A 27,737-nucleotide genomic window follows, 5' to 3' on the forward strand; every position below is an offset into this window, starting at 1 on the left:
TTTTTTCTCGGGTTGCCGTTTTTACGCGCCGTAAAATCGCCCGTGCGAACGAATACATTGGAAACCAATGCCTCAGATGGTCACGTATATACGATTGGGCGCAAAAATGCGCCGTTTATGCGCTCGTGTGAACGCACCCTAATAGAAAAAAGTGCTGTGATATTTTTAAATTTTCTATATTTACTGCTTTTAAAGCAGTTTTTCCTTCCAGAAAAATTGATACCATATCAGTCTGGATCTGTGGAGAGTCTAATGGTAACATTATGTTATGGTGTATAGCAGTACAGTCTGGCACACTACATGCTCAGTAACATGCAGTGCACAGGATAGATGGCAGCAGGGAATTTTAATTGCATATTTAAGATAAAAAAAACTTGGGAAACTTGTGGCATAGTTGCCAAATGAAATCTCATTTCTCTTAGGCCCTTTGAAAAATGAAAGCACCAGCAGGAGTGCCTAACCTTTTAATTTGGACTATCGTGTGGCCATAAGTTGCATATCAAAGTTGCAGTAAGCCGCACCAACAGGCACTCACTGTTGCACAGTTCTTTTGGATCATACATTACATGATCCAATGTAAGGGCTCACTCACACGGGTGTATTGTCATCCCGTATTATTTGTGTTCTTTTCACACAAGTTATAAGCGATGGTAATAGCCCATTGATTTCTTTTGGGCCAATCACACCTGTGAAAAAAATCACTGCATGTCCTATCTTGGTGCGTATTATGACCTAATACATGTCAATATATAGACAATGGCGATTGGATATGTACAGACAGAACACCAGTACATGCATACCAGCTTCGTACACGCGTATGAGGAACACTCGCATTGCCCACCCATCTATGCTGAGCTGCGGTTTGCTAAGAAAAAATGAATTTCCAAAGTTGACGTGTAACAGGGTCCTAAGAGAATGTATGAAAGGGATTAAAACTCATTTAAAAGATAGAAAATGTGAAATCATAAGAAGCAATCAATAAAGGATTTTAAAATTGATTTTAAGGAATATTTTAGAATTCCTTTTGCTATCCAGATTGCTTATGCTTCCGCAACATTGATGAAGGTGAATGCCTTGACGTGCTTCATTCTGTGACAGGAGAGCACGACCTGCAGCTGCTTAGACCCTTTCTTATAAGGAGTGATTTCCAATCCAACTTTGGCCTTCTCTTTTGGCTTCAATGAAATCCTGTGTAAAAAGAGAAAACATTTCAGTTTGCTCAGTCATCTTAATAGAATTTTAAAGGCTATGTACATCTTTTGAACTTTTCATTTAAAAAGATGTGGTTTGGGAAATAAAGACTTTTTGTAATTGGTTTTTCATTTTAAAAAAAATCATGTTTGTTTGATTTCTATGCTTGTATTGTATTCTAAGAGACTGCAGACTGGAGGACTAAAATGTTGCAAATTCTGTCAGTGAGAGTAAACTGACAGGTGGTTTCTCAGTTCCTCCCTTAGCCTGCTACCCTGTTGTGAATGCCGGAAGATAGTGGAGGAGAGAGCAGAGAAAGCTACTATTACGGAGGGCTGTAATTCACTCTGGATATATTTTCTACTCCAATTAGCAGAAAGGGACAATGACCAGCAGTTCAGGCCCTTTTACATGGGCTGATAATATTTTGGATTCCAGCAATTATGTGAACAATTATCGTTCAGTGTAAATGCATGTCCAGTCTGAACACTGAATGAGAATTTGTTTGCTTCTTGTTCATCGTTCAGTTTCTGCAGAAAACTGAACAACAAATTGGCCCAGGTAAACAATTATTCATTACTTTTGAACAGTTGTCTGCTTACTGTGAATGGAGGCGGACTGGGTGGAATGATCGCCGGCCTGCTTGGCCTCCATTCTGTTACCATACAGCGCGGCGCGTCGCTCCGGCGTCGGCTCCGGCGGCCTGGAGCCCTGTGTCGAGGTTATCCCAGCAGCTGTGGGCGGCGGCATGGGCGTGTCCGCCCGTAGGGTGCCGCCCGCCCTCCTCCGTTCTTCTTATACAGCAGTGGGCGGAGTTGCCTCCTCCCACTCTCCGCCCCTGGGCGGAACCTTGTGGTTAAAAGACTGGCAGTGAAGTGAGCTAACTGCCAGTTATTGGTTCTGCATGCACCTAGCCAGTCTGTCTGCGGTTCTCCTCAGCCAGTCCCTAGTTGTGGGTCAGCTCCCTCTGGTCCCCTATTACTAAGTCTGTTTTTGTTGGTTCTGTTTGCCTCTAATCTAGTCTGCCCCAGTCAGCACTAGTTGCTATCCAGCACCCTGCCAGTTTGCCTGTGAGTTCCATCTCCAGCCTTGTAAGTTTTGTTGGTCTGTTTCATCTGCCTCCCCTGTCGGCACTCTGTTCCCCCCATTAGGTAGTTTCCTGCTTGTCAGCCGCCAGGTCCCTAGCCAGCGCAGGGACCGCCGTCCAGTTGTCCGCCTGGGGTTAGCCAGGGCCGAGGCAAGTAGGCAGGGACAGTGGGGTGCGGGAAGATCAGGGCACCCCACTTGGCGCTCGGGGGGCAGAGTGCCGTAACACATTCACTAGCAATGCTCATTGCTGTGTAAAAGCATAGGAACGATTAGTGCTGAGACGACCTGTCAGGCATCTTTGACGGAGAGATCGTTGTGTGAAAAGCACTCTTACTCAGATGAGATGGATAGAAAGATAGCTGTGTAATATTAAGTAGGTGTGGTTATGCTACACAGTCTCTGAAAGAGGAGAGGGGAAACTGAGCTTGTGAAGGTTCATGAGAGAGACCAGCTTATCAATGCTGGGAATTCCCCTGAGCCAAAAACTTGAATGTAGGTGAAACCAAGTACGAGGCATTCTACATGCATAAGAAGGAAAACTCAATGCAAAAAAACCAGATACATGCATCATTTTTCGCAGTGACTTAGTAATATATATGTGTATTAATCTTTCATGCTCATAGGCTGCCATAACCTTTAAATCTGAAGCATGTATCTATACTGTGGACATTTAAAGGGTATATCAGCCCCTGAAAAGAGAGGAAAGATCTGCAGAGAATCGATGCCAAAATCCATGTCATTGCCTGTTTACACAGGTCAACCATCATTTCATTTCTATGCCTGTACGATCTGAACGACAAGCAAATGAATTATCATTTAATGTTCAGATTGTGCAGCATTTACATTGAACTATTATCTTTCAGATTCCCACAATCTGAACAATAACGGTTCCATGTAAAAGGGCCATTTATGATGCAGCTTATTCTTCTCTCTCCATTGAGAACACATGCACGCTCATCCAAGCCAAGCATTCATGTGTATGAGGGGATCTGATTTATCACTATAAGGCCCCATTCAAACAGGCATATGCAATTTTGGTCTGTGGAAGACGCATCGTTTTCACTAGTTGTGTATGCACATTTTTTACATCCATGTTGCATCAGTATTCACTGCCTTTTTCACTTGCACAAACAATTAAACAGAAGATGGCTCAACCCCTGTCGTTTATTCCTCCCACTGTCTACTAGTAACATAGATATTACTTACACATCCATTGCGTTTCTATTTTCACTGCATTTTTTACACTCCCATAGACTTTCCCAGGACATGGAGCGTTTTTTTTGTGTGTAAAATAGGACATGATGCGCTCTGTTTTCTTTTGCGTCTGAATATACGAATTTAATTTAATAGGTCCATACTGAATCAGTGTAAAATACAGAAAGAAAACACATGTGACTGAGCCCTAACTACTAAAAACGTTATCTCATGACCCCTGATGTGGACCTTTCGTGATGGTGAGCTCATAATAATGTCCTCTGGTTTGCTCACAGTATTCTAATCTGATGCAGAGCTGTATGTCATGGTATTGTATGATAAATGGCAGATCTCAAATTGTTTATGGTCTATGTACATTTGGAAAGCCCATCATGGATAAAGTTACATGCGGGTAAAGATTTTGGTCCCTGAATTTTGTTGATTATTGAGGACTGTAAAAACCTACTTTTGTTAGTGAATGGATTTCAGCTATTCGTAAGGATTATTCTACTCACGTGCGTTTTATCTGCTGTGTGACCAGTCCACTGCCTTCTACACTTAGCTCACATCCATTGAGGGTTTCATCCAGTGGGTTCTCAATAATAATTTCCGCATTTAAGGGTTTATTAAGGACCGGTTTGTTCAGAACCTTCACAGAAAAGACAAAAACTCATGAAGTATTGAGGTAGCAGAAAGTACATAAAGCATTACAAAACAGAGGAAGGGGGGCAAGAATGATAAAATGTAAAGCTATTTATCATAAACTTGTCCTCATGAATAGAAATACTTTGATATTTGTAAATAGGATAGCAAATGCAATTGCCCTTGACATAGTGCTGCAGATGGACATTGACAAGACTCAGGAGTCATGGTTAGCATCTGATTCCCTCCGTAAATACACACAAAGCTTTAAAAGAGATTTCCTGTCATCTAAAATACTACTAGAGTGATGCACCCCCTTCTATTTTTTCCGGGAGCTGTGGCATGGCTCCATTCGTTGAGTTGGGCCGTGCTGCAGTCTCTTGCCAACTCATAGTGAAGGGGGTGCAGTAGTAAACCAGAGCCTCTGCATTTTCAGGATCTAAGCGGTCACAGGGAACAGACCCCCACTGAGCAGAAAGTGATAGGATAACTTAGTGTTATATTTTATCCCTTGATCATAGGGAGAACAGTATTAATACAGTCAATGGGGACCCCAGAACATGAATTTCAATTTTGTGCAATGGCCCCCTATAAGAGAGAGTAAAACCTAATTGCAAAGTTGAAGAATAGCATGTGAGAAGCAGAAATACGCTTACCATAGCTCTCTAGGTCCTGTGGAACCGATGCTATGGCTTAAGTAAGGAAAAGCTACTCAAAGTGGCCTCCTTCTGCTACGATACATACATGGAGCCATTGTTAGACCTGTAGTCATTCCAGGGACTCTCAACACAGATCGGTGCCTGACTCTCCTGCAAGACTTCCTGGAAGATCTGCCCCTGTCGAAGCAGGAGGAGGCCACTTCTAGTATGCTTTTCTTACTTCAGTCATAGCAGCAGTCCCACGGGACTTAAAGAGAAGTGGAAGAATTATTTCCAACATAGGTCTTATTTTCAGGGAAGCACAGTAACAATGTGTTAAAAGGCCAGTTAACTTTTGATACTTATATACATGACATTGTCGTCTGCTGCCAAGGAGACAAAAAGAAGCTACTGACTGCATTATAAATGGTGATCATCAAATTTCAAAGCAAAACAAAATAAAACCCATCCATATAATAGTTTTATGAATTGCTATACCATATACTGTATCACATACCTTGATAATCATGGAAGGACTTTCCAATGTAATCACTTTGGTCACGAGAAACTTATTATTGTCATCTCCTTTACACAAAGCTGTCACTTCCAAAACTTTATCATCCGTGAGGCAATCCCTATATTTGCTGTATGGGAGAGTGAATGGTATTTCCTTTTCTGCAATACAAGTACAATTAATCTTACCATTTTGCTTTCATCTATTTACTACTTTAACAGAAATATTCCACAGGTTTTTAACATGTTCTTTATTACACACTCTGGCTTGCATTATGGGATAGTTCATAGAGTCAGTATGGCTGTTATTGGGATGCCAGCAGAATATAAGGGCAGAGCTATGGGGGCCACATAGAGAATTCCCCTAAGGCTTGTTCACAAGCGTTGCTGCAGGCAGTCCTTGTACCGTATACATTCAAGCAGTTGTAAAAATACAAGCATTACTCTGGTCGGAGTTGTACATATGAATTACATCTCACTCCAGTGTTGAGAAGTGGCAGATATTTTATTCTTCAGAAGGTATGGTGAGAAGCTCTAGTGTTAGAGAAAGAAAATAATCTTGTAGATGTGATGTCTTTTAAAAATGATGTTATCAGTGCAAACTTTCAAGACTATTTAGGAATGGCGGCTCTGCATGCTTGGCCATGGCTCTATTCAATATAACTTAACAAAGAAAGTGGGAGCAGTACCAGTGTCCTTAAAGTTGTAGTGGGTACTAATAGGTGATGAAAGTGGTTTCTGGTACAACACCTTAACTCCAGTCTTAATAACCCCTGGCTCATTACATGGACATTTCGCACCTATCAGCCTGTGACCTCCGAAGTCATCGCCTTTTTCACTTTCATCTTATAAACCATAGTTTTATTGTTTTAGCTTGTCTTAAAGGAGTTTTCCATGAATATAATCCCCATGATAGGTCATCAATAGTTTATCGGCAAGGCCTGATGCTTGGGACAAAAAAACGATCAGGTGATTGGGAACCCGCTGTCAACACAGGTATACATTAGGATTAAAGCAGAAGCTGCTGCTCTGACCCCAGTGTGTAGTGGTTGGTGCTTGTAATTGCAGGTGCAGCTCCCATTAATTTTAATGAGACCCCAGCCTGCAGTTACAAGCACCGGCCACTACGCCTTCGACCCCAGTTTATGCTGTCAGCGGGGGCCCAACCAGCTGGTCGTCCGGGGTCTCGTATGGTTCATCAATAGTATTTTTGTGGAAAACCCCTTTATAGATGCATCAGTCCCCGTTTACAATGTCTTGACGTAACATCATTTAAAGATTGTGCATTTCTCTCACTTGTTTGTTATCTGTCTGATGAAGGAGCCTCTGTGCCCAAAAAGCTTGCGAATATAATTTTTCTAGTTAGCCAATAATGGTATTACCTCTATAATACTTTTATCTCTTTTATAGAAGAGTATTTAACACGACAACAAAGGATCTAAGTAATGAATGATCAAAACTATGATAAATCAGGAAGGAGAATCTGAGACAAATACAGACAATATTCCTCACTGTACCCCAAAGAAAAAACTGTCACATATCCAAACTACATCAGTTGCTCATTTATCCTTATCGGATTATTAATATATCATATCTATAAGTATACTGTCCAGTAACACTATTGTAAAGCTATGTGCAAAACACACAACAATCCACAATTTCTACATGTGATTATTAGGGTACGTTACCTTCATTAGGACCCATACTGATAGTCACAGCGTCATTTACAACATTTCTCATCACCCGCCTGCGGTAGCCGGTGCTCTTGGCACTGAAATGACATATTACTTTATTGACAGCTGAAGTATTCTTTACGGCTAATGTCAGCTGCACATCTTGGCCAATGACAATGGGATCACAATCCTTGAATTGTGCGCTGAGGTTCACATTAGTCGCTGGTTTCACCCTGACATTTCTAGCGAAAGTCACAGCAGCTGGGGCGGCTCTGCCTCTTCCATCATGCTCATCAGTGGAAGCAGCTCTTCGTCCATATATTTGGTTCACGGCATTGTCGTACGATTCTCTCTCCTGAGCAGATCCTTTCAGAAAAACAAGAACCAACATATTAGATGGCATCAAAGAGAATGAGGCTGCAGCTTCATGGAGAGCATTTTGTAGTATGTATTACCAATGTTAAAGGGAACCTGTCATCAACTATAAGCTCTCTGTACTAAGTTATTGTGGTTACAGTTTAGCTGTCGGGAAGTCCATGGAGCTCTGTCTCATCCTTGCGCTTTCTCCGAATAGCAGTTACACCATTCCCATTATGTTGATATTATTTAGATCATAGAATCCATGTGCACCATTTACTATAGATTCAGTTAGCTAACTTGGCCTGTAAAGGGTTAAACGATGACTTGCTTGCTGGCTTAACACTGCTTGTTTCTTTTTCTTTTCCTCTCCTACTGACACTCCAGCATAAACTTGATTTCGCACTTTATATGTTCCAGCTCCCCACCGCACTGGCTATCGAGGATGTTCGCCTCGTTCCTCCCTGGTCTCTGTCTCAGGTTGCTCTGAACTTGACTCTCTCCAGGCCTGGACTAAACTAGCTAACCCCACCAACTCTCTACTTTTTATTCCCATCCTGTCCACCAATCCTAAACTAGGGGAAAACTAACTATCCAATCCCAGGCTAGCTAGGGGTGACTGACAGGTATGAGAGCGGGTTAGGGTGTCGTATGCACAGTCATTCAGTGTTAGGTGGTAGGAACACCAAAGGTTAACCCATTACTCACTATTGAAAGTTATATGCACATAAATTTACACATTTCCAAAAACATATACACACTTAACATGTGGTAGCAATAGCAGTGTTGTGGGACCTCAACTCTGGGGTACTACACTAGTAGATGGGGAGACTTATAAGTCCATATATGCTCCTCTGGGAATTTTTGCTAATGGGAAGATGGAACAATGCCTCTACAGTGCCAACTATTAGAAAGCAGCATCCCTCAAGTCAATGTCATGACTTTTAACCAGCCTTGTAACAATGACTGGGAATATAAGCCAAAGACAGAATTTTCTCCAGAAGGAAAAGATGACCATGTACAGACAGACTGTTTCGGGGTATTTGTCCATCATCAGTGTGCAGTATGTTTGATGGCTTGGTTGGGTGAGAGGCCTTTTAGGAGGTTGCAGAGGCACAGGCAAAATGACTACTTAAGTCAAGGGACTTCTTCAGCTCAAGTACGCCCGATGTTGCTTCTCCTACCCTAAGCATCTGTGAGTTATATATTGCAAGTTGACTACTGCAAGTAAAAAGACATTTCTCTTATTTCCTGATTGGTCCAAGCTGTCCTGTAGTTGACGAGTCCTAGGGTCCCAGCTGTCCTTGACTGCTCTATCGAATCTATGCTAGCCCTTTCTACTCCTGGGGCTTTACAGTCAAAAAATTCCCATACACATAAAATTACTGATCAAAAATCAGTAGGCTCAGTCAACTTTTATCAGATTTGTAAAGGTACGTTTTCATGGGTCAATTAATATTGCTGGAAACAGCGAATCTGAGCAGTAATCGTCCTGTGTACAAGTGGCCGCTGACAAGGCACTGAGTAAGAAATTGCTCACTTGTCAAAGTCACTTGGTTTTTAGCAGGACTAAAAACCAAGCAACTATGTCTGCTCTGGCCGCCTACCTTCATTCACTGTACTCTTTAGCCTGTGCCACCTCCAATCTCTGAAAGATTATCACTTTTGTGTAGGAGCACAGGAGTGATGGTCTGTGGGATGGCTGTTGGGTACTTATGCGCCCGATAGTCGTCCTATGTAAAGGTACTTTAAGGTCAGCTTTTTAAGTAGAGAAATGGTCAACTATAGGCAACATTTACGGTTATTAACACTTTACTACTAGATAGGTTTTGCTGTCAGATAAAATCCAATTCTTAATTATGGTGCAAAAACGTTTTCCAAGAGCCTTCAAAATGACATTTCTATTACAGATATTGTAGCCTATACTATTATGGCAAAATCTCACCTTCTCTGTATTTGTAATTGGATGTAATATCAGCACGACTGTTGGTGCCAACAGCTTTCGTGCTAGTAAACTTCCCAACAGAAGTACGGTTAGATCTAACTTGCTCCGAATCGCCAGTGTCTTCGTCGTAGAGCCAGGATATAGTATCTGCATTCACCTCCGAGAATACAAAGGGGCAATCATAGCTCATATTAATGTCTCCTTCTTTGACAGCTATTACTGGTGTAGGTCCAAGTCTGAAAACACCTACATACAAACAGACATACAATCAAGTCAAGTTTAGTTTTATATTTCCAATCCCTATGTACCATATAATATAAGTAATACTAGTGGGTTTCACTTAAAAGCTATGCAATGAAAGGTTACATTTTGAGTCTCGGAGTTTGTTAACATGCACCTAATGTGTGCAGATATAGCATTCAGAATAAAGCATGAAAAAAATCCTGATATTCAGACCAACAGCTAAAGGTGTTGTACCAAGATTTCAAGTTATTCCCTATCCATAGTTTTACAGTGTGCCCTATCAACCTCATTTACAGAAGTGCAGCATAGGTAATAATTCATTCAGTTACAGCCCGCCCCTTCTCCATCAATCTCTAGCATTACTCTACACAAGTAAAAAATGTTTTTGGTTATTCCAACCTGCACTTGTTTCTTGTGGTGTTGCATCCAGAACTTGCCATCCATTATAGTATGATCCAATGTCAGGTCTGGCCATCCATGCTTCAACCCATACATGAAAATTCCTGGTGAGAAGATCACAGCATTTCAATGCCAAATCTGATAACAGCATTAATAATAGTAATAAACATGGAATAATATAATAATTAACCCAAATTAAGCAGTGGTTTGTTGGCACATTTCTAGCAACCAGCTCCCAGGACTCATGCCTATTCAGTCATCCTTCCCCAGCTATACCATTGGTTGTGAAATAAGCTCTAATTTAACTTGGATCAGGGGTGTAACTATAGGGAATGCAAGGGAATGAAAGGGAGGCCCCAACTACAATGGCTGCTGTGACTGTCTCTGGTTTCCCTTGCCCCCCCCCCCCTCCCCTCTACTACTACGCCTTGTCAGATGAAATTTCCTGATCATCACTAATGCTACTGCCTGACAGCCACATCATATGTAGAGCATAGCCTGACTCCTCCTCTCATCTCAGGCACTTAGAGCACATGTTATACTAAGTGCCTGAGATGGGGGAGGAGTCAGGCTATGCTCTGCATCCTGCCATGCAATGTGTTGGTGATAATCAGGGAGTTTCAGCTGATGACGTATGGAGTGTGCAGCTCTATTCATACAAGAGGGCACAGAGAGGATCTGTTATTATGAGGGGGCACAGAGGGGGATCTGTAATTACAAGATGGCATAGGAGGACCTGTTAATATAAGATTGCCCAGTGGGAGCTTCTATGAATAGAAGATGGCACAGAGGGGGAAGCGCAGGAGCTATAACATAACCCAATATTTAGAAGCATAGTAAATTTCAGCTGCTGCATGTGCTGCAATGCCACTATGTTAAAATAGATATGGTAGGTATATTAGATATATACATAGCTCGTTGTGGGTGAAAGGGCCCGGGCACACTCTTTGCACAGGGGCCCTCGACACTCTGTGTTCACCACTGAAACCAATGTATAATTGTAACCAGTCATTCCATTTAGTCATCAGCTTAAGTGACTGGTGATCATTTCAGATTCTTACCAAATACTGTCATCGCCTCCCAGATTGTTGCCTTCATAGTCATAATAGGTATCAATACTTAGATTTTCATTTGTGTCATGGGCCGAGGAGAAGTTAGTCACAACACGACAGGGGATTCCAAGGCTTCTGAATACTAAGATAAGAATACAGCCATGTTCATGCTAGTATATCTTTACATTTAGGTTACAGTTTTTGGCATTTCTGCTTCTGGGGTATAAACCACTACATTTACCTGATATTATCCCCCAGCATTGAACAGGAGAAATCTACTAATACATATACATATTAAACAGTCACAAACCTTCAGGCTGGTACCCCTCACGCTCGTTTCCAATTGCACCTCTTGAGAAATCGTGAAGCAAAACGTGTGTCGGGGTGCCCGCCTAAAGGTTTGTGACCGTTTAATATGCGTATTTATTGGTAGATTTGTACTACTAATATATATATAATTTTTGTTCACATAGCACTTTATTATTATATTATTTTATATATTTTAGATGTACTTTGTATTATATTATCACAGGGAGGGTTCAGCTTGTGCCTCTTAAAACGTAACTTTTATTTCAAGAAAAAAATTTAAAGGATTTTTTGGGGCAAATCCTAGGAAGACACAGACACACAAACATAAAACTATTTAGAACAAATCCCCAGTGGTAAGTCGGGCAAAGTAGAGCTGAAAAAGGACCACTCCTGAGACAAAGTTCATACAACAACCGTATCAGGTAAGTAATAACCTATTTCCCAGCGCCCACCAGGTGTTTGTCAATAGCTGGGGACAACTCCGGGATCAGCTCAAGAAAGTGATGTTCCTAGCTTACACTGATTTCCTAATAGGAAGACAGCTGCTAGATAAGTGGGAGAAAAAGTAGGTGCTCCAAAGCTACTTTCCGGTGCACGGTTCTCACTGTAAATACCGCTGTCTAATACGTCATCAACCGTGGACATATACAAGTAACTACCCTCATGGGAGGGGGTGGGGGGAAAATAGGCTGAACTAGATGGACATATGTATTTTTTCAGCCTAACATTCTATGTTCTATGATGTCACAGGAAATCAAGCGTACCCTAAAAACACACAATTTCTAGGTGGGCCTACTATATTCCTTAATATAACTCTTCTAGTTTTACCACATCTTTACACTTTCCCTTGGAAACCTGATCCCCTTCTTCTCACTGTATCCCCCACACACCTTAATACAATTCATACCTGTAAACCGAATACGAATATCAGCTCATACAGGGTGCTGATAAGTCTTTGGCTTTGTGTTCTTTTTTAGTTTCTATGGTAACGAATGTTACATCACATGAAAGCCTTATGTGTCTAATATATGTTTTCAAAATTTTGTGTTTGTAGCTTATGGCAACAGTGATCTAGGCACGAGGGAAAACAAAATGGCGGAGTCTAATGCGATTATTCACAGCACATGAGAGCAGAGGAGTGATAAAATTCTTGTTTCTGCAAGGAAAGTCCGCGAAGGATATTCATGGTGATTTGTCGCAGACATTGGGGGATCAATGCCTTTCATATTCTACACTTAGGAACTGGGTTGCCAAATTTAAAATGGGTCACTTCAGCACCAATGATGAGGAACGTCCTGGACGACCGAGAGAGGTTGTTGTTCTGGAGATCATCGATGCTGTGCACAACCTCATACTGGAGAATCGGCCAATTTCAGCTAAAGAAATAGCAGACATCATGGGGATTTCTCGTGAACGTGTTTGTGTCATTAATTATCCATAAACATTTGAACATGAAGAAGCTACCTGCAAAGTGAGTCCCCAAATGTTTGACAACAGATCAGAAAAGCCTGTAAGTGAAAACCTCCTGGTCCATTTGTCAGCGTTTCCGGGCTCATAAAAACTTTCTAGATTGACTGGTCACTATGGATGAGACCTGGATTGATTTGTATGACCCTGAAACCAATTAACTGTCAAAAGAGTGGAGACACAGTGCTTCTCCTCGCCCAAAGAAGTTCAGGGTGCAAACATCAGCCACTAAGGTGATGACGTCTGTGTTCTGTGATAATGAGGGCGTGCTGCTAGTGGACTACCTTCAAAATGGTTCCACCATCAATGCAAGGTATTACATTGAACTTTTGGACCAATTGAAGACAGCTCTGATCGCCAAAAGGTATGGAAAGCTGTCCAAAGGAATCTTGTTCCTGCAAGACAACACCTCCACTCACACTGCACAAGCGACCACAGCAAATCTGGTGGAGCTAGGCTTCCAGCTGGTTGACCACCCACCCACCTTATTCACCAGATCTCCCTCCCTCTGACCATCATCTGTTTCCAAACCTGAAGAAACACTTCAAGGGTACCAAATTTCAAACCATTTCTGATGCCATGGCTGCTACGGATGACTGGCTTGAGGCACAACCAAAATCCTTCTTTTTGCAATGCTTACAGAACTTGGAATACCGATGTAAGAAGTGTGTTGACATCAGTGGAGAGTATGTGGAATAAATGTAAAGTTTTATCTTCCTATCTCGTTTCTTTCTGGGTAAAGCCAAAGACTTATCAGCAGATCCTCATACCGTTGAGGTGGTTCTTCAGGTTTGGAAACAGATGATAGTCGGAGGGAGCTAGATCTGCTGAATAAGGTGAGTGGTCAACCAGGACGTTCCTCATCATTGGTGCTGAAGTGGCCAGTTTTAAATTTAGCAACCCAGTTCTTAACTGTAGAATATAAAGGGCATTGATTCCCCAATGTCTGCGACATATCACCATGAATATCCTTCGCGGACTTTTCTTGCAGAAACATTTTTATCACTCCTCTGCTCTCATTTGCTGTGAATATCGCCTTAGACTCCGCCATTTTGTTTTCCCGCGTGCCTAGATCACTGTTGCCATAAGCTACAAACACAAAATTTTGAAAACATATATTAGACACATAAGGCTTTCATGTGATGTAACATTCGTTACCATAGAAACAAAAAAAAGAACACAAAGTCAAATACTTATCAGCACCCCATCGTATATATATATATATATATATATATATATATATATATATATATATATATATAGTATCTTATCTGAAAAGAGAATGGCTGGACCATTGCATGAAACAAGCACTTGCGCCTCCTGTGTTACCCCTATATCCTCATAGTACGTAAGCTCTTGCAAGCGGGACCCTCACCCCCTATTCTTCAAATAGTTGGTCATGGCTTGAGTTCATGTTCTAGTAGCACACTCCTACTGGTAGCAGAGCGAAAGTAATTACCTGAGCATAGCGTGCCAGCAAAGACCCAGCATTGGCCATAATTAACAGGACCAGAAGATGCCCATTTCTTCAAGATATCAACACTTCCTGTCCAGCTTGATGGACTCTTACCACCAGCATAATTGCCACTCCAGTTACCCGTGATCACTCCTTTGTCATCATTACTGTTAATCTGACCACAAAAATGAAAAAAATCATTGCAAGTAAAATAAGAATACTGAATTAAATAATCTACTAACGAGATTTATAAATTTAGTATAGTGTAGGCAAAAAGCATTACCTGTAACAACTGGATTTGAGTTTAGAAAATTAACCCCTTAGTGACCAAGCCTGTTTGCGCCCTAATGACTGGACCAAATTTGGGAAATCTGACGTGTCCCTTTAACATAGAATAACTCCACAAAGGTTTTGCATATCCAAGTGATTCTGATATTGTTTTTTCGCCACACATTGTACTTCATTTAGGTGGTAAAAATAGACCAATAGAATTTATGGATATTTAATAAAGGCTCTAAAATTGGGAACATTTAGAAAAAATTGTTATTTTTTCACATTTTCATGAAAATGAGGATTTGCACCCCAAAATGGATACCCCTGTTTTTCCTATGTTAAGAAACATACGCATTGTAGCCCGAATCTTCTGTCTGTATGCAAAATGGGGCCCAAACTGAAAGGAGCAGCCGGTGGCTTTCAGAACAGAAATTTTGCTTGAAGGTGATTTAGGCCCCATTGCCCTCTTGTAGAGCCTGTCAGCTGTCAAAATGACAGAGAACCCCACAAATGACCCCATATTGTGTCATTTTAAATACAGTTTTTTTGAACATCACGCAAATGAATGAAGACTTGCACCCCAAAATAGATATCCCTGTTTGCTCTGTGTTCAGAAACATACCCATTGTGGCCCCAATCTACTTACAGGACACATGGCTAGGCCTATATTGGAGGGAACACCCCTTGGATTTCAGGGCACAACTGAATAAATTCAAGGTCCCACTGCTACAGAAATAAAATTAACTTCCCCCCACTCCTAGGAGAAATTACAGAGGCCTGTTTGTGATGCGCACATGGGGCAATAAAACCGGGTATCCCTCCTCCTCCCATGCTTACCACAAACCCAAAACCTTTTCGGGGGTCATTCTTGACCTTAGTGGTAGAGATCATGTATAAAAAGTGGCGCTCTGTCAGTCTCCGTAAGCTTGCTGAGGTGCGGCGATGTCACATAGAAGGCGGTCAACAAGCTGCTCTTGGAACTGCAGGAAGGCGAGCGTTCTTGGAGCTTCTTGTAAATTACATATTACAGATAGCGATATGAATAATCCCAGTCTCAAATGGCCATATGTGGAATACGCTTGCGGAGGCCCGCAGCAGATCCCAGTTGTGAGCCCAGCCATGGCTCTGCGTATGGCCACAGAAATGTACTGCACATAACTGCCTACTCACACAGGTGGTCATGCGCAGTGCACCTTTTTTGTTTGTTTATATTTGCTGCGCCGTAGCTTAGCAATGATGCACATTCCTGCAGCCTATACACAATGTAGTTGCGTATAGGCTGCGAGTATATCCGCGATCATAGAGCACAAGGGGCTCTATGTCACATATATCTGTGGTAAAATAGAACATACATATTCTATTTTCTGCAACTGGATTGTGTAATTCTGAACCGCTAATGTGAGCGGAATTGTGTAATCCAATGCAATTGATTGATCTGCGTATTACCGCGGTGCAAACACATGCAGAATCCACAATTTCTATCTGGTCAGGTGACACCAGCTTAAGATAGATCGCCACTACCTTTTTTATACCATTTGATAATGGTGATCACATGATCAACGAGGCAACCAGGTTTTTGCGCTTGCATACGCAATTTTGCCAACAGGAAACATGCGCAAAAGCCAGCGAAAATCCTTGGATAAAGATCCCATTGACATCACCGGAGGGTTTAGGTAAGTAATTTCACCTCCCCTCGAGGATCGTATCTGGGAGGGGAAACTTGAATTTTTTTTTTGCTTTTACATGATCACGTGACCAGGGAACACATACTGTGGCCCCCTGTGAAATCTCCAGGCACTTGGCTGCCTTTGGTAGATTTAAAGCTTTCCGGGTCCTCCGCAGCTTTTTTGCGTGCGTCCGCCATTTTGCGACACGTGCTTGCACAGAAGCCGGGGAATGTTCCGTAGATAAAGATACCGTCGGGGGACAAATCTGGGGGGCTTAGGTAAGTAATTTCACCTGCTCTCATTGAAAAGATCTGTGAGGGGAGGTGAAACTTTAACTTTTAAAACTTTTTTTTAACTTTATATGATCATTGCTATCCATTGGATAACAGTGACCATGTGATCGGGGACTGCATACCGCGGCCACTGGTGATATCTCAGCTATGTTTGAAAGCTGGGAGCAGGGAGATTTTAAATTTCCTGAGCCCTCTGTCCTTCTGCTCATGCGTCCGACATTTTGCTGTCCGTCGGAAATGCGCAGAAGGTGGCATCATGTCCTTGCAGAACCAGATCACCATGGGACATTGCGGATGTTGGAGGTGAGTAGTTTCATCTGTCCTCATGGATCTGATCCATGAGGGGAGTGGAAACTTTAACTTTTATGCGATCACTGTTATCCATAGTTCAGTTCAGACTATTATCCTGCAATATTCATCTAGATGAAAACAAAAACCTCTGTGAGGTAGAAGTCACTTTTCCTCAATTTTGAGGAAGAAAATTCCTTCCTGACTCCAAATCTGGCAATCAGAAACTTCCTGGATCAACAACCCTTCTGAAGTAATCATGGACTATAACATGTAATAACTGTTGTACCTAAGTAAAACATCCAGGATCCTCTTGAACTCTTTTATTGAGTTCACCATCACCACCTTCTCAGGCAGAGAGTTCCATAGTCTCAATGCTCTTACAGTAAAGAACCCCCTTCTATGTTGGTTTAGAAACAGAGAGGATACCCTCTTGTTACAGTCACAATACTGGCTATAAATAGATGATGGGAGAGATCTCTGTAACGTCCCCTGATATATTTATACATAGTTATTAGGTCGTCCCTTAGCTATCTTTTTTTCCAAACCAAATAACCCCAATAGTAGTCCCCACATCCATTTATTACATGTGTTGCCCTATATCAAACCAACTCAAGCTCTGATATGTTCTTCTTGTAGACAATATTCTGTGTTGTCTGACCAGTGATTTGTAAAAAGGAAGATGCATCCTATGATCCTATTTGCCTTGATTTTATTTTCTTCAGCCTTATTCATTATTTTAGTGTTACTTTTGATTGAACTTGTTTTCCAGCCCTTTGGGTCATAAGTTGTGGCTTACCATTGCACTGCAAACTCTTGACACTTCTATTGGGTTACCGAGACGAGAAAAATCCACTGCTGTTTGCTTTTCCAAAATCTTGAAACAGATCGGCAGAATGGCATCTTCAAACTGCACAGAATAAAAAGCAATAATAAACTGTCATAGTTCAAAAAGAGCCACTTGTGTACTTTTTAGAATAATGTTACTATTATTTATTAGCATGGTGCTCCCTTCCCTTCTCGAGAGTTAGGACAGGGTTTGTTTATATTGCTCATAAAGGTACCTTTACACAGTACGACTCTTGGATGCATTAGAGCCCGACAGCTGTACTAGCGACTATCACTCCTGGGCTTTACACAGGAACAATAGTATAATCACTCAAGTGAATGGAGGCGAAGCGGCGGGGATTGTTCTGGCCACCCGCCTCCATTCACAGTGAACAGGAGTCACTCAAAGATTGAGCAGCTCCGATTTACAAGACCCAACAGTTGCTTCATGTTCAGTTCTACTAAAAACCAGGCAACTTCGACAAATGAGTGATTTGTCGCTTAGTGCTCTGTCGGCGGCCACTCGTACACAGGACAACTAATGCCCAAATTTGCTGTTTCCAGCAATAATTCAGACAATAATCTCTGTGTGTAAAGATGCCTTTAATTTGCATTAAAAACAATGATGGGTGTTTTTTTTTTTGTCTACATCTTCTTACTAGCCACCAACATGACCCAATTACTGTCTGACTTGTCAGATAGTGCAGAAATATTAGTGCAAGGGAGACACACTGGGGGAGATTTACTAAGCTAAATGTACAATAATACTGGATCAGTTTGTACCAAAAAGTTGGTGCTCATGTCTTGTGCCAGATTTATTATGTGTTGTAGACACTTTCTGCACCTCACTAGACCATGTCTATAAAAGAATTCTAAGTTAAAATGCACCAATGTGCAAAATGCTGGCATAAAGTTAATCCAACCAAGATATGGCAGGAGAAAGAGAAAAATGTATAGCGAGACTTAAGGTGATCTTAGTTTTACTACACTGTACATGTTCCTTTAGAAATATATGTAAGAAGATTACGTGAGAGGAGGCCAGAAATGGATGTAGCTTTGGGTGCTATCTTAGTGGTGAATTGAGGCACTAGCTGTTCGGGTGATTGGACATTTGGAGTGAACTCCTTGTTCTGGATAGAAGGAGGCAACTACATCTAGGTTGTCTTTACAGGTTATTGCACCACACCGGCTCAAAATTCGCTCAAAAGCCATCTTTTGAGCGATAATCATTGTGTGTAAATGTGTGCCCATCGTGCACTTACCTTGCACTTTTTGTCCATTGCTGAGTTCAGCTCCGCTTAAAATCCATTGTCCCTGATAAGAGGGATTGCATGCTATGTTCTCTGTGAGCAGGGCTGCTGACATTCTTTCAGCTGCTGTTCCGCTGGAGAACAATAGTAATGTATTTAGAGAACAGACCGGCTGTTCTTTAAATACATGCAAATGAAGCTAGTTAGCTACTAATGGGCTGATTAGTTCATTAGTAACGAATGCAAAATGATTACTCAAAACTGTGAATTTCTGACAAATTTCGAGCGATCATCTGTGTATGTAAATGCACCTTTATGGGTTTGCCTCAAACTTTCAGTACAGGAGCTTCCTTGGCATATACCTACCCAAGGCGCAAGTTCTGCTGACTTTGGAGCTGTAAAAAGATGCATAAAATTTATCCTACAGACACTGTGATAAATTGGGTGAATTTTCTGCCTGCTTCACCTAGTGTTAGGCTTCTTAAGTTCATTAAACCATCAATCAATGGGATCAAATTCAATGCTGGAAAGGCCTTTATGGACAAAAACAGGCAAGCTCTTGTCAGCTTGTGTAACTCCCACAGAGTTGTATGGAGCAGCAGTGCACATTCTCAGCCACCACTACATGCACAAGGCTCCTCACTGCGGAGGTGCTGGTGAGAAGAACCATGCAGACTGGGACCTCAGTACTGGTGATTGGTGGGGAAAAGTGTAGCTTTAGGGAGAGCAGAGGCTGTGATTGCACCAATGCTGCACGGTAGGTGAGGAAACAGGTACAGATTTTGTATTGGTGCTCAGGAAACTAGAGTTATGTTTCTGTCTAGTGAGGTCCAAATGGTGGAACTCCCAGAAATCCAACATATATCATTTAACCTGTAATAAAGGCTTGTGAGAAAATAGTTTTAATGATCAATAATATTGTATTTTATGCTTTATTTACCTGTCCCAGGTTCCACCCCTGAGAAGAAATATTGTTTTCATTTCCTTTATATATGATGGTGTTGTCACTTAGGACATATTCTTGCCTTTCTGATTCATTTGCCATATACACATCGTCCTCTGAAAAGACAATATTACAAAGGTCATAGAACTCATATACGTACATCTCAAAGTAAATTATATGTAGATTCTGCAGATACTGTATGCAGTTTAGTGCTAATGATAGATAATAGTCAATAGAGTCATTTTTGTGTGAAATTAAAGGGAACCTGTTACCTCCCTACAGCACCATAAACTAATTTATAGTTCTATTAGGAAAAGTTACAGGAAGCTGGGTGAGGTATTTTTTTATACCTGCACTCCCCCTGGTTCCTGATACTGAAGTCTGTGGGCCTCACTGAACATCCCACTCTTATCACAGTGCCATGCACGTGCTCCCCCATACAAGTCTATGGGTACACATATTGCATTCCTCAAATAAACCTGAGGCATAATCTGTTGTAGGGGTGACCCTTCCATCCAAGTGTAATTAAGAGTATGCCTATTGCAAGCAATGGTGCTTTGTAAGTGGAACTGTTGTTGCACCTTTCAGGAGACTGCGCCTCTCCAGCGGAGAAGACTGATGTCCTTCCCTTCCGTATGAATAGTTTTTATGTGATTTTCTGGCTGCGTCTGTGCCATATTATATCAGATGTTCCCCATGCACCATACTACATTGAATGTTACGAGACATTGCCACACATCTGGTCACAAAAGAAGTCAACAAATGCAAGCTGAAGCTGGAAGATGTGGTCACAAGTCCAAGGCAGTCAGTGAGGCATGACATTGAGAACTGCTATTGCACATGGGAAGGGGCAAAAACACTCCTTCTCCTGAGGGCTTTTCCTATAACTGACATCCACCTGGCATGGTTTGAGATCATCAGCACAGGTCTGCAGAGTTGGTTCTGACTCCAATAATGTAGAATTAGAGGCTTGACATGATGGTTCAGAAAGACTAGAGACAGCACCAATAGTAAGATTTGCAGAAGGGAGCCTCCTTTCCATAGGAGAGAGAACAGTCTGGCCTAACAAAGTTTTACCCCCTTATACTTTTGCCAGAAAGCTATTCTGTGGCTAGAGGATAACTTGCTGTGGGAATATCCTGTAACTTGTATTTTAGAGCAGTCAGAAATTATACCTTCTAAATTTCTTAAAAATTTAAGTTACTCAGTTAAACTAATGCACATTTGTAAAAACTGCATAATTTTTATTATGACCCTCCTGGACAAAGCTGAGTGTATTTTTTTACCCAGAAAGAAGGCATTTACCCCACAAACTTGATATATTCACTTGTTTTCTGCTGTTCTGGAGATATATGGGTGCCTTTATGCAGCTCTTCAACATGGCGACATGCTCCAGTCCCAATCAGCAATTGTCATCAGCCATCTGGGCACTTGCACATGAAATAACTCTTTTGATACTCAGCAGAGTGAACTATAACCAATACAGGTATTCGAGCAGTTTGTGGCAACCTCTACTTGGGACCTGAACATGTCGTCATGGTGAAGAAGCTACCTGTATTAGGACGCCCATGAAAGGTTAGGACCAGGTGAGTATAACTTATGGCCTTGTCATCTTTTTCCTGAACGATTACTTAAAGAGTAATTGACATCATCAAACAATTCTTACAATAACATGTTCTCTGATGTGTAAAATAAAAAATGACAACTAGCAATAAGATGGAATCATACAATTATAGAAATCAAGAACAAGCCATCAATAAGCCTGAAGAGCTAACTAGAAGATTATATATTTTACTACATAAACTGTCACCAGGTGTTGAAACTCAGTTGAGGTCCTTTAATTCTAATAGTAATAATGCTTATTGAACAAATAAATGGCACGATGGTCTTACCAGGCGTCCAGGGATTGCAGATTAGCCACATATCTCCGAGCACATGAGATCTGTAACCTTCAGAGAAGAGCTGGATAACCAGTCTGCAGGATCCAATAACGGCATCAGATGGAGATGTGATTGAGACATTCACAGTTTTTGACGTAAGAGAATCAGCAACTGCAGTCCAAGCTCCTCTGGTGGATCCAGTTGTAGACAAGGGGAACGTAGTGCTTAGTTTTTTTTGTGAATTAGCTGATTTTGCTTTATGAAAAAAAGATAAAAGAAGTCCTATTAATGTTGCAAAACATAATTGTAACTGCATTTATAGGAACTGAGAACTGCTTTTGGATTTGGATATCAACTTTGAATAATGAAATACGCTTTAATAGCATTTTACCTATTTCCACCAAAAACTGGATGGTATCACTGGGTTTCGGTGCTCTATTGAAACTGAGGGAGTAAAGAATTTTTTGTCCTCTTCTCATAACAGGTTGGCTGGTCCTGTAGTCACTTGTGTGATGGTCACGTTTGTTCTGTGTTAAATTCCGGCTATAACTTGTAAGCTGGAGTGCGGCTGTGAATATACAATACATTTCAATTATTTGGAAATGTTTTAAAAATCTCTCAGTTTAATGAAGACAAGCGTTCATTATGTCTTCCGCAGCTATAAAAAGGTTTGCTTGAAGCAATGCTATTTTTACATTTTTCTAACTCTGTTAATGGAACATTTGGTTCCTAGCGACCAAAAAACTGGTAAAAATTTAAGGTGGAGCAGATGATAACTTTTATCATCCAAAATTGCTTTTCATGATGCTGCAAATAGAGGAGTAACATAGTAACATAGTATGCTAGGCTGAATAAAGACAAATGTTCATTTAAATCAGCCTGTTTACACCCCCCATTGTTGATCCAAAGAAAGGCAAAAACAAAAAAAAACAGATGAAGCAGAAGCCAATTTACCCCATTTTTGGGGAAAAAAATTATTTCCCGACTCCATAATGGTAGTCAGAATAATCCTTAGATTAACATTTAGAACGTTCCTGTCTAACTCCAAGACCTGCAGTCAGAGGATACGTGTTACCATGCAGCGCGGCACGGGGTCCCGTGGTCGGCGCGCGTCGCTCCGGCGTCGGCTCCGGCGGCCTGGAGCCCTGTGTCGGGGTTATCCCAGCAGCTTGGGGCGGCCGGTGGGCGTGGGCGTGTCCGCCCGTAGGGTGCCGCCCACACTCCTCCGTTCTTCTTATACAGCAGTAGGTGGAGTGGCCTCCTCCCACTCTCCACCAATGGGCGGAGCCTTGTGGTTAAAAGACTGGCAGTGAATTGAGCTCACTGCCAGTTATTGGTTCTGTGTGCACCTAGCCAGTCTGTCTGCGGTTATCCTCAGCCAGTCCCTAGTTGCCGGTCAGCTCCTTTTGGTTCCCTACTGCTCTGTCTATTCTTGTTAGTTCTGTTGGCCTCTAGTCTAGTCTGGCTCAGTCTGCACTAGTTGCTATCCAGTATCCTTCCAGTTTGCCTGTGAGCTCCATCTCCAGCCTTGTAAGTTTTGTTGGTCTGTTCCATCTGCCTCCCCTGTCGGCACTCTGTTCCCCCCATTAGGTAGCTTCCTTCTTGTCAGTCGCCAGGTCCCTAGCCAGGGCAGGGAACGTCGTCCAGTTGTCCGCCTGGGGTTAGCCAGGGCCGAGGCAAGTAGACAGGGACAGTGGGGTGCGGGAAGATCAGGGCACCCCACCTGGCGCTCGGGGGGCAGAGTGCCGTAACAATACCCAGATCAACTACCCTTTTGGTTTTTTAATTTCTATACCCTGTAATGTCGTAGTACTTTAAAAAGTTTCACTCAACATCAGTCCTGAACACTGGTGTAAAACACTGTCTAAGGGCTCAGCCACATGGGCACCGATGTGCCCGTGTTCCTGCAGGATAAGACGGCCGCACTGTAGTTGTGGACGACTGTCTGCACCGCCGGAAGAAAGAACACATGACTGGCTCCATTGCCGGTCATGTGTTTTTTCTTCCGGCGGTGCGGAGAGTCGTCTGCACCTGCAGTATGGCCGCCTTACCCTGCAGGAACACGGGCCTGTCGGTGCCCGGATGCCCCTGTGTGACTGAACCCTCAGAGTCATAAAAGGCCTGCATAACACTCCTATGGTATTATACAGGACTTTTGTATCTCTTAGTCTTACATACCAGTTTTAGGTTTTTTTCTGAATGTTCATTTAGTTCAAACTAATTTCGACCAAACTGAACTTTTCGCAAAAGTTCAATGAACTGACTGAACTGAACTTCGAAAGTTACTTTTTACTGAAAAGACTCCTATCTCTAAAAAATAACCTTTATTGAATATATCCTAAAATGATTGGAGCCATGCTTCCACTACCAAACACACAAACACAAAAACTTCACCGGAGGCAAAGTACATAAAAACAAGAAGTGCAATATATGACTAGTTCCAAATACATGAATTACTAAATTGTGATCCAATAAAAATGAGTATCTACTGGAGTCATAACATTACCCAAAAGGGACGTACAGACTTGAAGATACTACTTTAATAATAGGTAGAGTGTCCCCAAATATAGCACTTTCAGAGATATCTTCTCATAGGTGATTTTGAATTTAAATTGAATTAGGAGTGACTAAAGAGTCTAACGGTTCAATGCGTTTCAACCGTAATAACGCAGACTCATCGGGAACCTAAACAGACATTTTCAAAACAGATGTTCTGAAATCCTTTTTCTTGGATAGATCGAGATCACCTTCAGACTTATTCTAAGGTAAAGTTCTGGCATAGAGTCTGGGTTTAATGACCTCTAGTTTCTGGTAGGTCTGTGTCCCTAGTACATTGCTAGACCTAGCCCAACTTAACTCCTACCCCCACCATAGAGCACAAAATAATAAAGCAGCAGTGTCACTAGCCTTGATGGTAGGCTGGAGAGTAATCAAGGCTGGTGACGCTGCTGCTTTATTATTATTTATAATGGCAGTCAGAATAATCCCTGGATCAACGCTTGAAAGTTCCTACCTGACTACAAGACCCGAATAAACAACCCCGCTGGTTATTTAATGCCTATATCCTCTCATATAGCACTCTAAAAAGACATGTAGTCTCCTCTTAAACTCCTCTATGGATTTTGCCATCACTATGTCCTCAGGCAGAGAGTTCCACAGTCTCATTGCTCTTACAGTAAAGAACCCCCTTCTACGTTGGTGATGAAACCTTCTTTCCTCTAAATGTAGAGGATTCCCTCTTGTTACCGTCACAGTCCTGGGTATAAACAGATCATGGGAGAGATCCTTGTATTGTCCCCCAATGTAGTTATACACAGTTATTTGGTCACCCCGTAACCATCTTTTTTCTAGGGTGAATAATCCCAATTTATCTTGGAATTCCCGTCCTCCCATTCAATTTATTAATTTTGTTGCCCGTCTTTGAACGCCCTCAAGCACTGCAATGTCATTTTTACTTCTGAGGACTGTTGGTGCCCAGGCATTTCAATGAGCTCTGTTCCTTTAGCAATAACAGCTGATAAAGGGGACCTCAGACCACATTCGCAGGGAAAGGATGACTTGTCCGAGTATACTGTATAAATGAGTTGTGTTAGAGACGGCCCATTTTGTAATACAGCCTCTGCAATTAACAACTGATTACTGCAGGTCTGGCTCCTAAAACATAGTTAGTTTTGACAGGGAAAGGACTGTCTAGCCAGACATTTTCATGCTCAATCCACGGCAGTCATGGACATAACAGACATTATGAAAATAACCACCAAGAATGGGAGATAAATGGTGCTGCTAATGGGAAAAGAAAAAGAGGACCAGAGGATCCAGACATTTAGAAGAAATGGTTTAAGCAATGCCTTTCTATATTGGATTGCCTCCTTCTTCAGGCCAGTTACACACAGCATATAATACAACCACTTAAAGCGACCCTCTGGTTTCTGGAAAACACTCTGTCCTGCGATAGGAGGGGACGGTGGGTCTGCTACCTACAGTTATTCCTCTCTGCCACACTTCCAATAGGCAAGTCCATTTTCAACCATTCAACCACTGGCTGCAGAAATTTTTAATTACCTAATGCACATCAGGACTGGCCAATCAGAGAACACGTATAGTGCATTGCTAGTCTCACTCTACCAATGCACTGTGGGGAATAGGTAGTCTAAACATTACCTTGCCTATCTTGGATGTCTGAAAATAGGGCTTAGGGCTGGTGGATGGGAGGGGTGGTAGAGAAGAACAAGAGCAGGTAATATAACTCCCTTTTCTTCTAGTTCTGGGACAGAATTTTGTCACGAAACCAGAGGGTGACTTTTAAGGCAGAAAAGCATAGGAGACCTGATGGTGTGTGACATCACCGGGTCATCTGGTACAGCTTCTATGATAAATAGTCATACTGGATATAATCAGTATTTGCAAAGAATAAAAATTAAAAGCTGATGAAGTTACCCAAATATTGATGTCACTAACAACAGTAAAAACAAAATTATAAAACACGCAAATTAATATTTCTATAGGTAATGCTGCATAAGACCTAAATAATCTCTTCTGGAATATAGTGAACAGACACATAAAAAGCAGACTAATGAAAATAAACGGGCATTAGCACACCCATTGTAATATTGCTAATGAAATGGGTTACATAGTAAAATAATTAGTATATGAGTGATTAATAAGACTTTGTAATCTGAGTTACGTATCGAAGCTACGTGTCTTAAAATGCTATGCAAATCCATCTACAATATTTGTTAGTACGATTATGTAATTGTTCGATAGATCTCCAAGCATATTGTAGGTTTGCAAGGACATTACATTAGATAAATAATGTAATCAGACCTCCAGTTTAGAAAGGACTTAATGCAGTATTTATCTAATTTAAGGGTCAAGAAGCGTATAGTTTCTACTTTGGGAAAACACCTAATAGGTGTGAGAAGACTTATAAATACATGCATGCACCTCTGGGAAATTTATGCAAATGTAAAGATGGAACAAAGCCTCCAAGCGCCACCTGTTAGAAGGTCAATGGCTGCAATTCAATGACGGAACTCTTAACAGGCCTTGTAATACTGACTGGGAACATAGCCAAAGCCTGAGTTTTCTCCAGAAGGAACAGGTAACCATGTACAGACAGACGGTTTTGGGGGTTTTGCCTCTCATCAGTGTGCAGTAGGTTGCTGGCTTGGCTGGGTAAGAAGCCTAAGAGGTTTGTCAGGAAGTGTATAGCTTACCCTTAAGGAGATCACCTAGAAGGTGTAAGGAGTCTTTATGGAGTAATTTATGTAAAGTGAAATATGGACCAATACCTCTACAGCCCTATATATTAGAAGGTAGCATTACTGCAAGTTAATCTTAAAGCCCATTTACACGCAAAGACAATCTTTCAAACGATTGAAAGATTGACAGTTCTAGCAATCATTTTGCATAAAGTACTTATGGGCACTAATGCCCATTAGCACTTTATCAGCTTCATTTGCATGTAAATGAGCCCAGAGCAGCTGTTTGCATGTCCCAGCATGTAGTCTGGCTTTGCACTCAGCTGCATTGTCTTCGCAGGGGTGTTAGCTGAATACAATGTAATCAGCTGTTCCCGTGGAGAACACATCATGCTGTCTGTATTAATGCTTTTCCAGCTAAACGATGAATTTTAAGCTCATCTAAAAATCATCATTCAGCCAAAGAGCATTTACAAGCAACGATTATTGCTTGAATAAATTTGAGCAAAAATCGTTGCATGTAAATGGGGCTTTATTTTATTCAATCCACACCACACCACATAAGTGGATTGAAGTTTTACTATGCTTCCTTATAAACTCTTATATTAAATGTTATTGTTCTCTTATCTCAGCACAAGAAAAGCAATTATAAAGTTAAACAAAGTGCTGCACAGAAAGTTATCATAATGTGCTAAAGCTCAAGTCAAACGCTACTACATCGGTAAAGATGAAGTTATATGGTATATCATTGAATAAGCCCATCAGAGGCGAATACTCACTGGCCATGATGGAGGTCTGCGAGTTTCAGAGTTTCACTCTTGCTCTCTATAGACTTGTTGGTAGTCCGTGCGTAAATTTATGCTCAGATTAAAGTGACGTGACGCCGGTGGGAGTGGCTATGGGTTTTGTGTTTGCCGTGGTCCTTATTTTGTATGTTTGCAATTTC

General features: G+C 41.6%; 1 protein-coding gene across 1 annotated transcript; it reads right to left on the minus strand.

Annotated features, from left to right (window-relative positions):
- LOC136587909 (protein-glutamine gamma-glutamyltransferase E-like) lies at positions 1 to 27,737 on the minus strand. The gene is made up of 13 exons (XM_066586726.1): positions 27,571 to 27,737; positions 21,982 to 22,158; positions 21,603 to 21,845; positions 19,708 to 19,826; positions 17,489 to 17,599; positions 14,172 to 14,343; positions 10,946 to 11,078; positions 9,885 to 9,988; positions 9,243 to 9,488; positions 6,956 to 7,306; positions 5,272 to 5,429; positions 3,990 to 4,123; positions 1 to 1,188 (listed from the first exon to the last, which is right to left on the minus strand). The coding sequence occupies exons 1-13, from the start codon at positions 27,575 to 27,577 to the stop codon at positions 1,041 to 1,043; spliced, it is 2,103 nt and encodes a 700-aa protein (XP_066442823.1). The 5' UTR covers positions 27,578 to 27,737; the 3' UTR covers positions 1 to 1,040.

The sequence above is a fragment of the Eleutherodactylus coqui genome, chromosome 13 (assembly GCF_035609145.1).
Source record: "Eleutherodactylus coqui strain aEleCoq1 chromosome 13, aEleCoq1.hap1, whole genome shotgun sequence".
Classification (NCBI taxonomy): Eukaryota; Metazoa; Chordata; class Amphibia; order Anura; family Eleutherodactylidae; genus Eleutherodactylus; species Eleutherodactylus coqui.

Excerpts from the sequence above, each read along its gene's own strand:
- LOC136587909 (XM_066586726.1), bottom strand. Across the intron at positions 21,846-21,981 it reads CCAGTTTTTGGTGGAAATAG|CAAAATCAGCTAATTCACAA; the intron begins GTAAAATGCTAT and ends TTTTTCATAAAG. Across the intron at positions 9,989-10,945 it reads GGAGGCGATGACAGTATTTG|GAATTTTCATGTATGGGTTG; the intron begins GTAAGAATCTGA and ends TCTTCTCACCAG.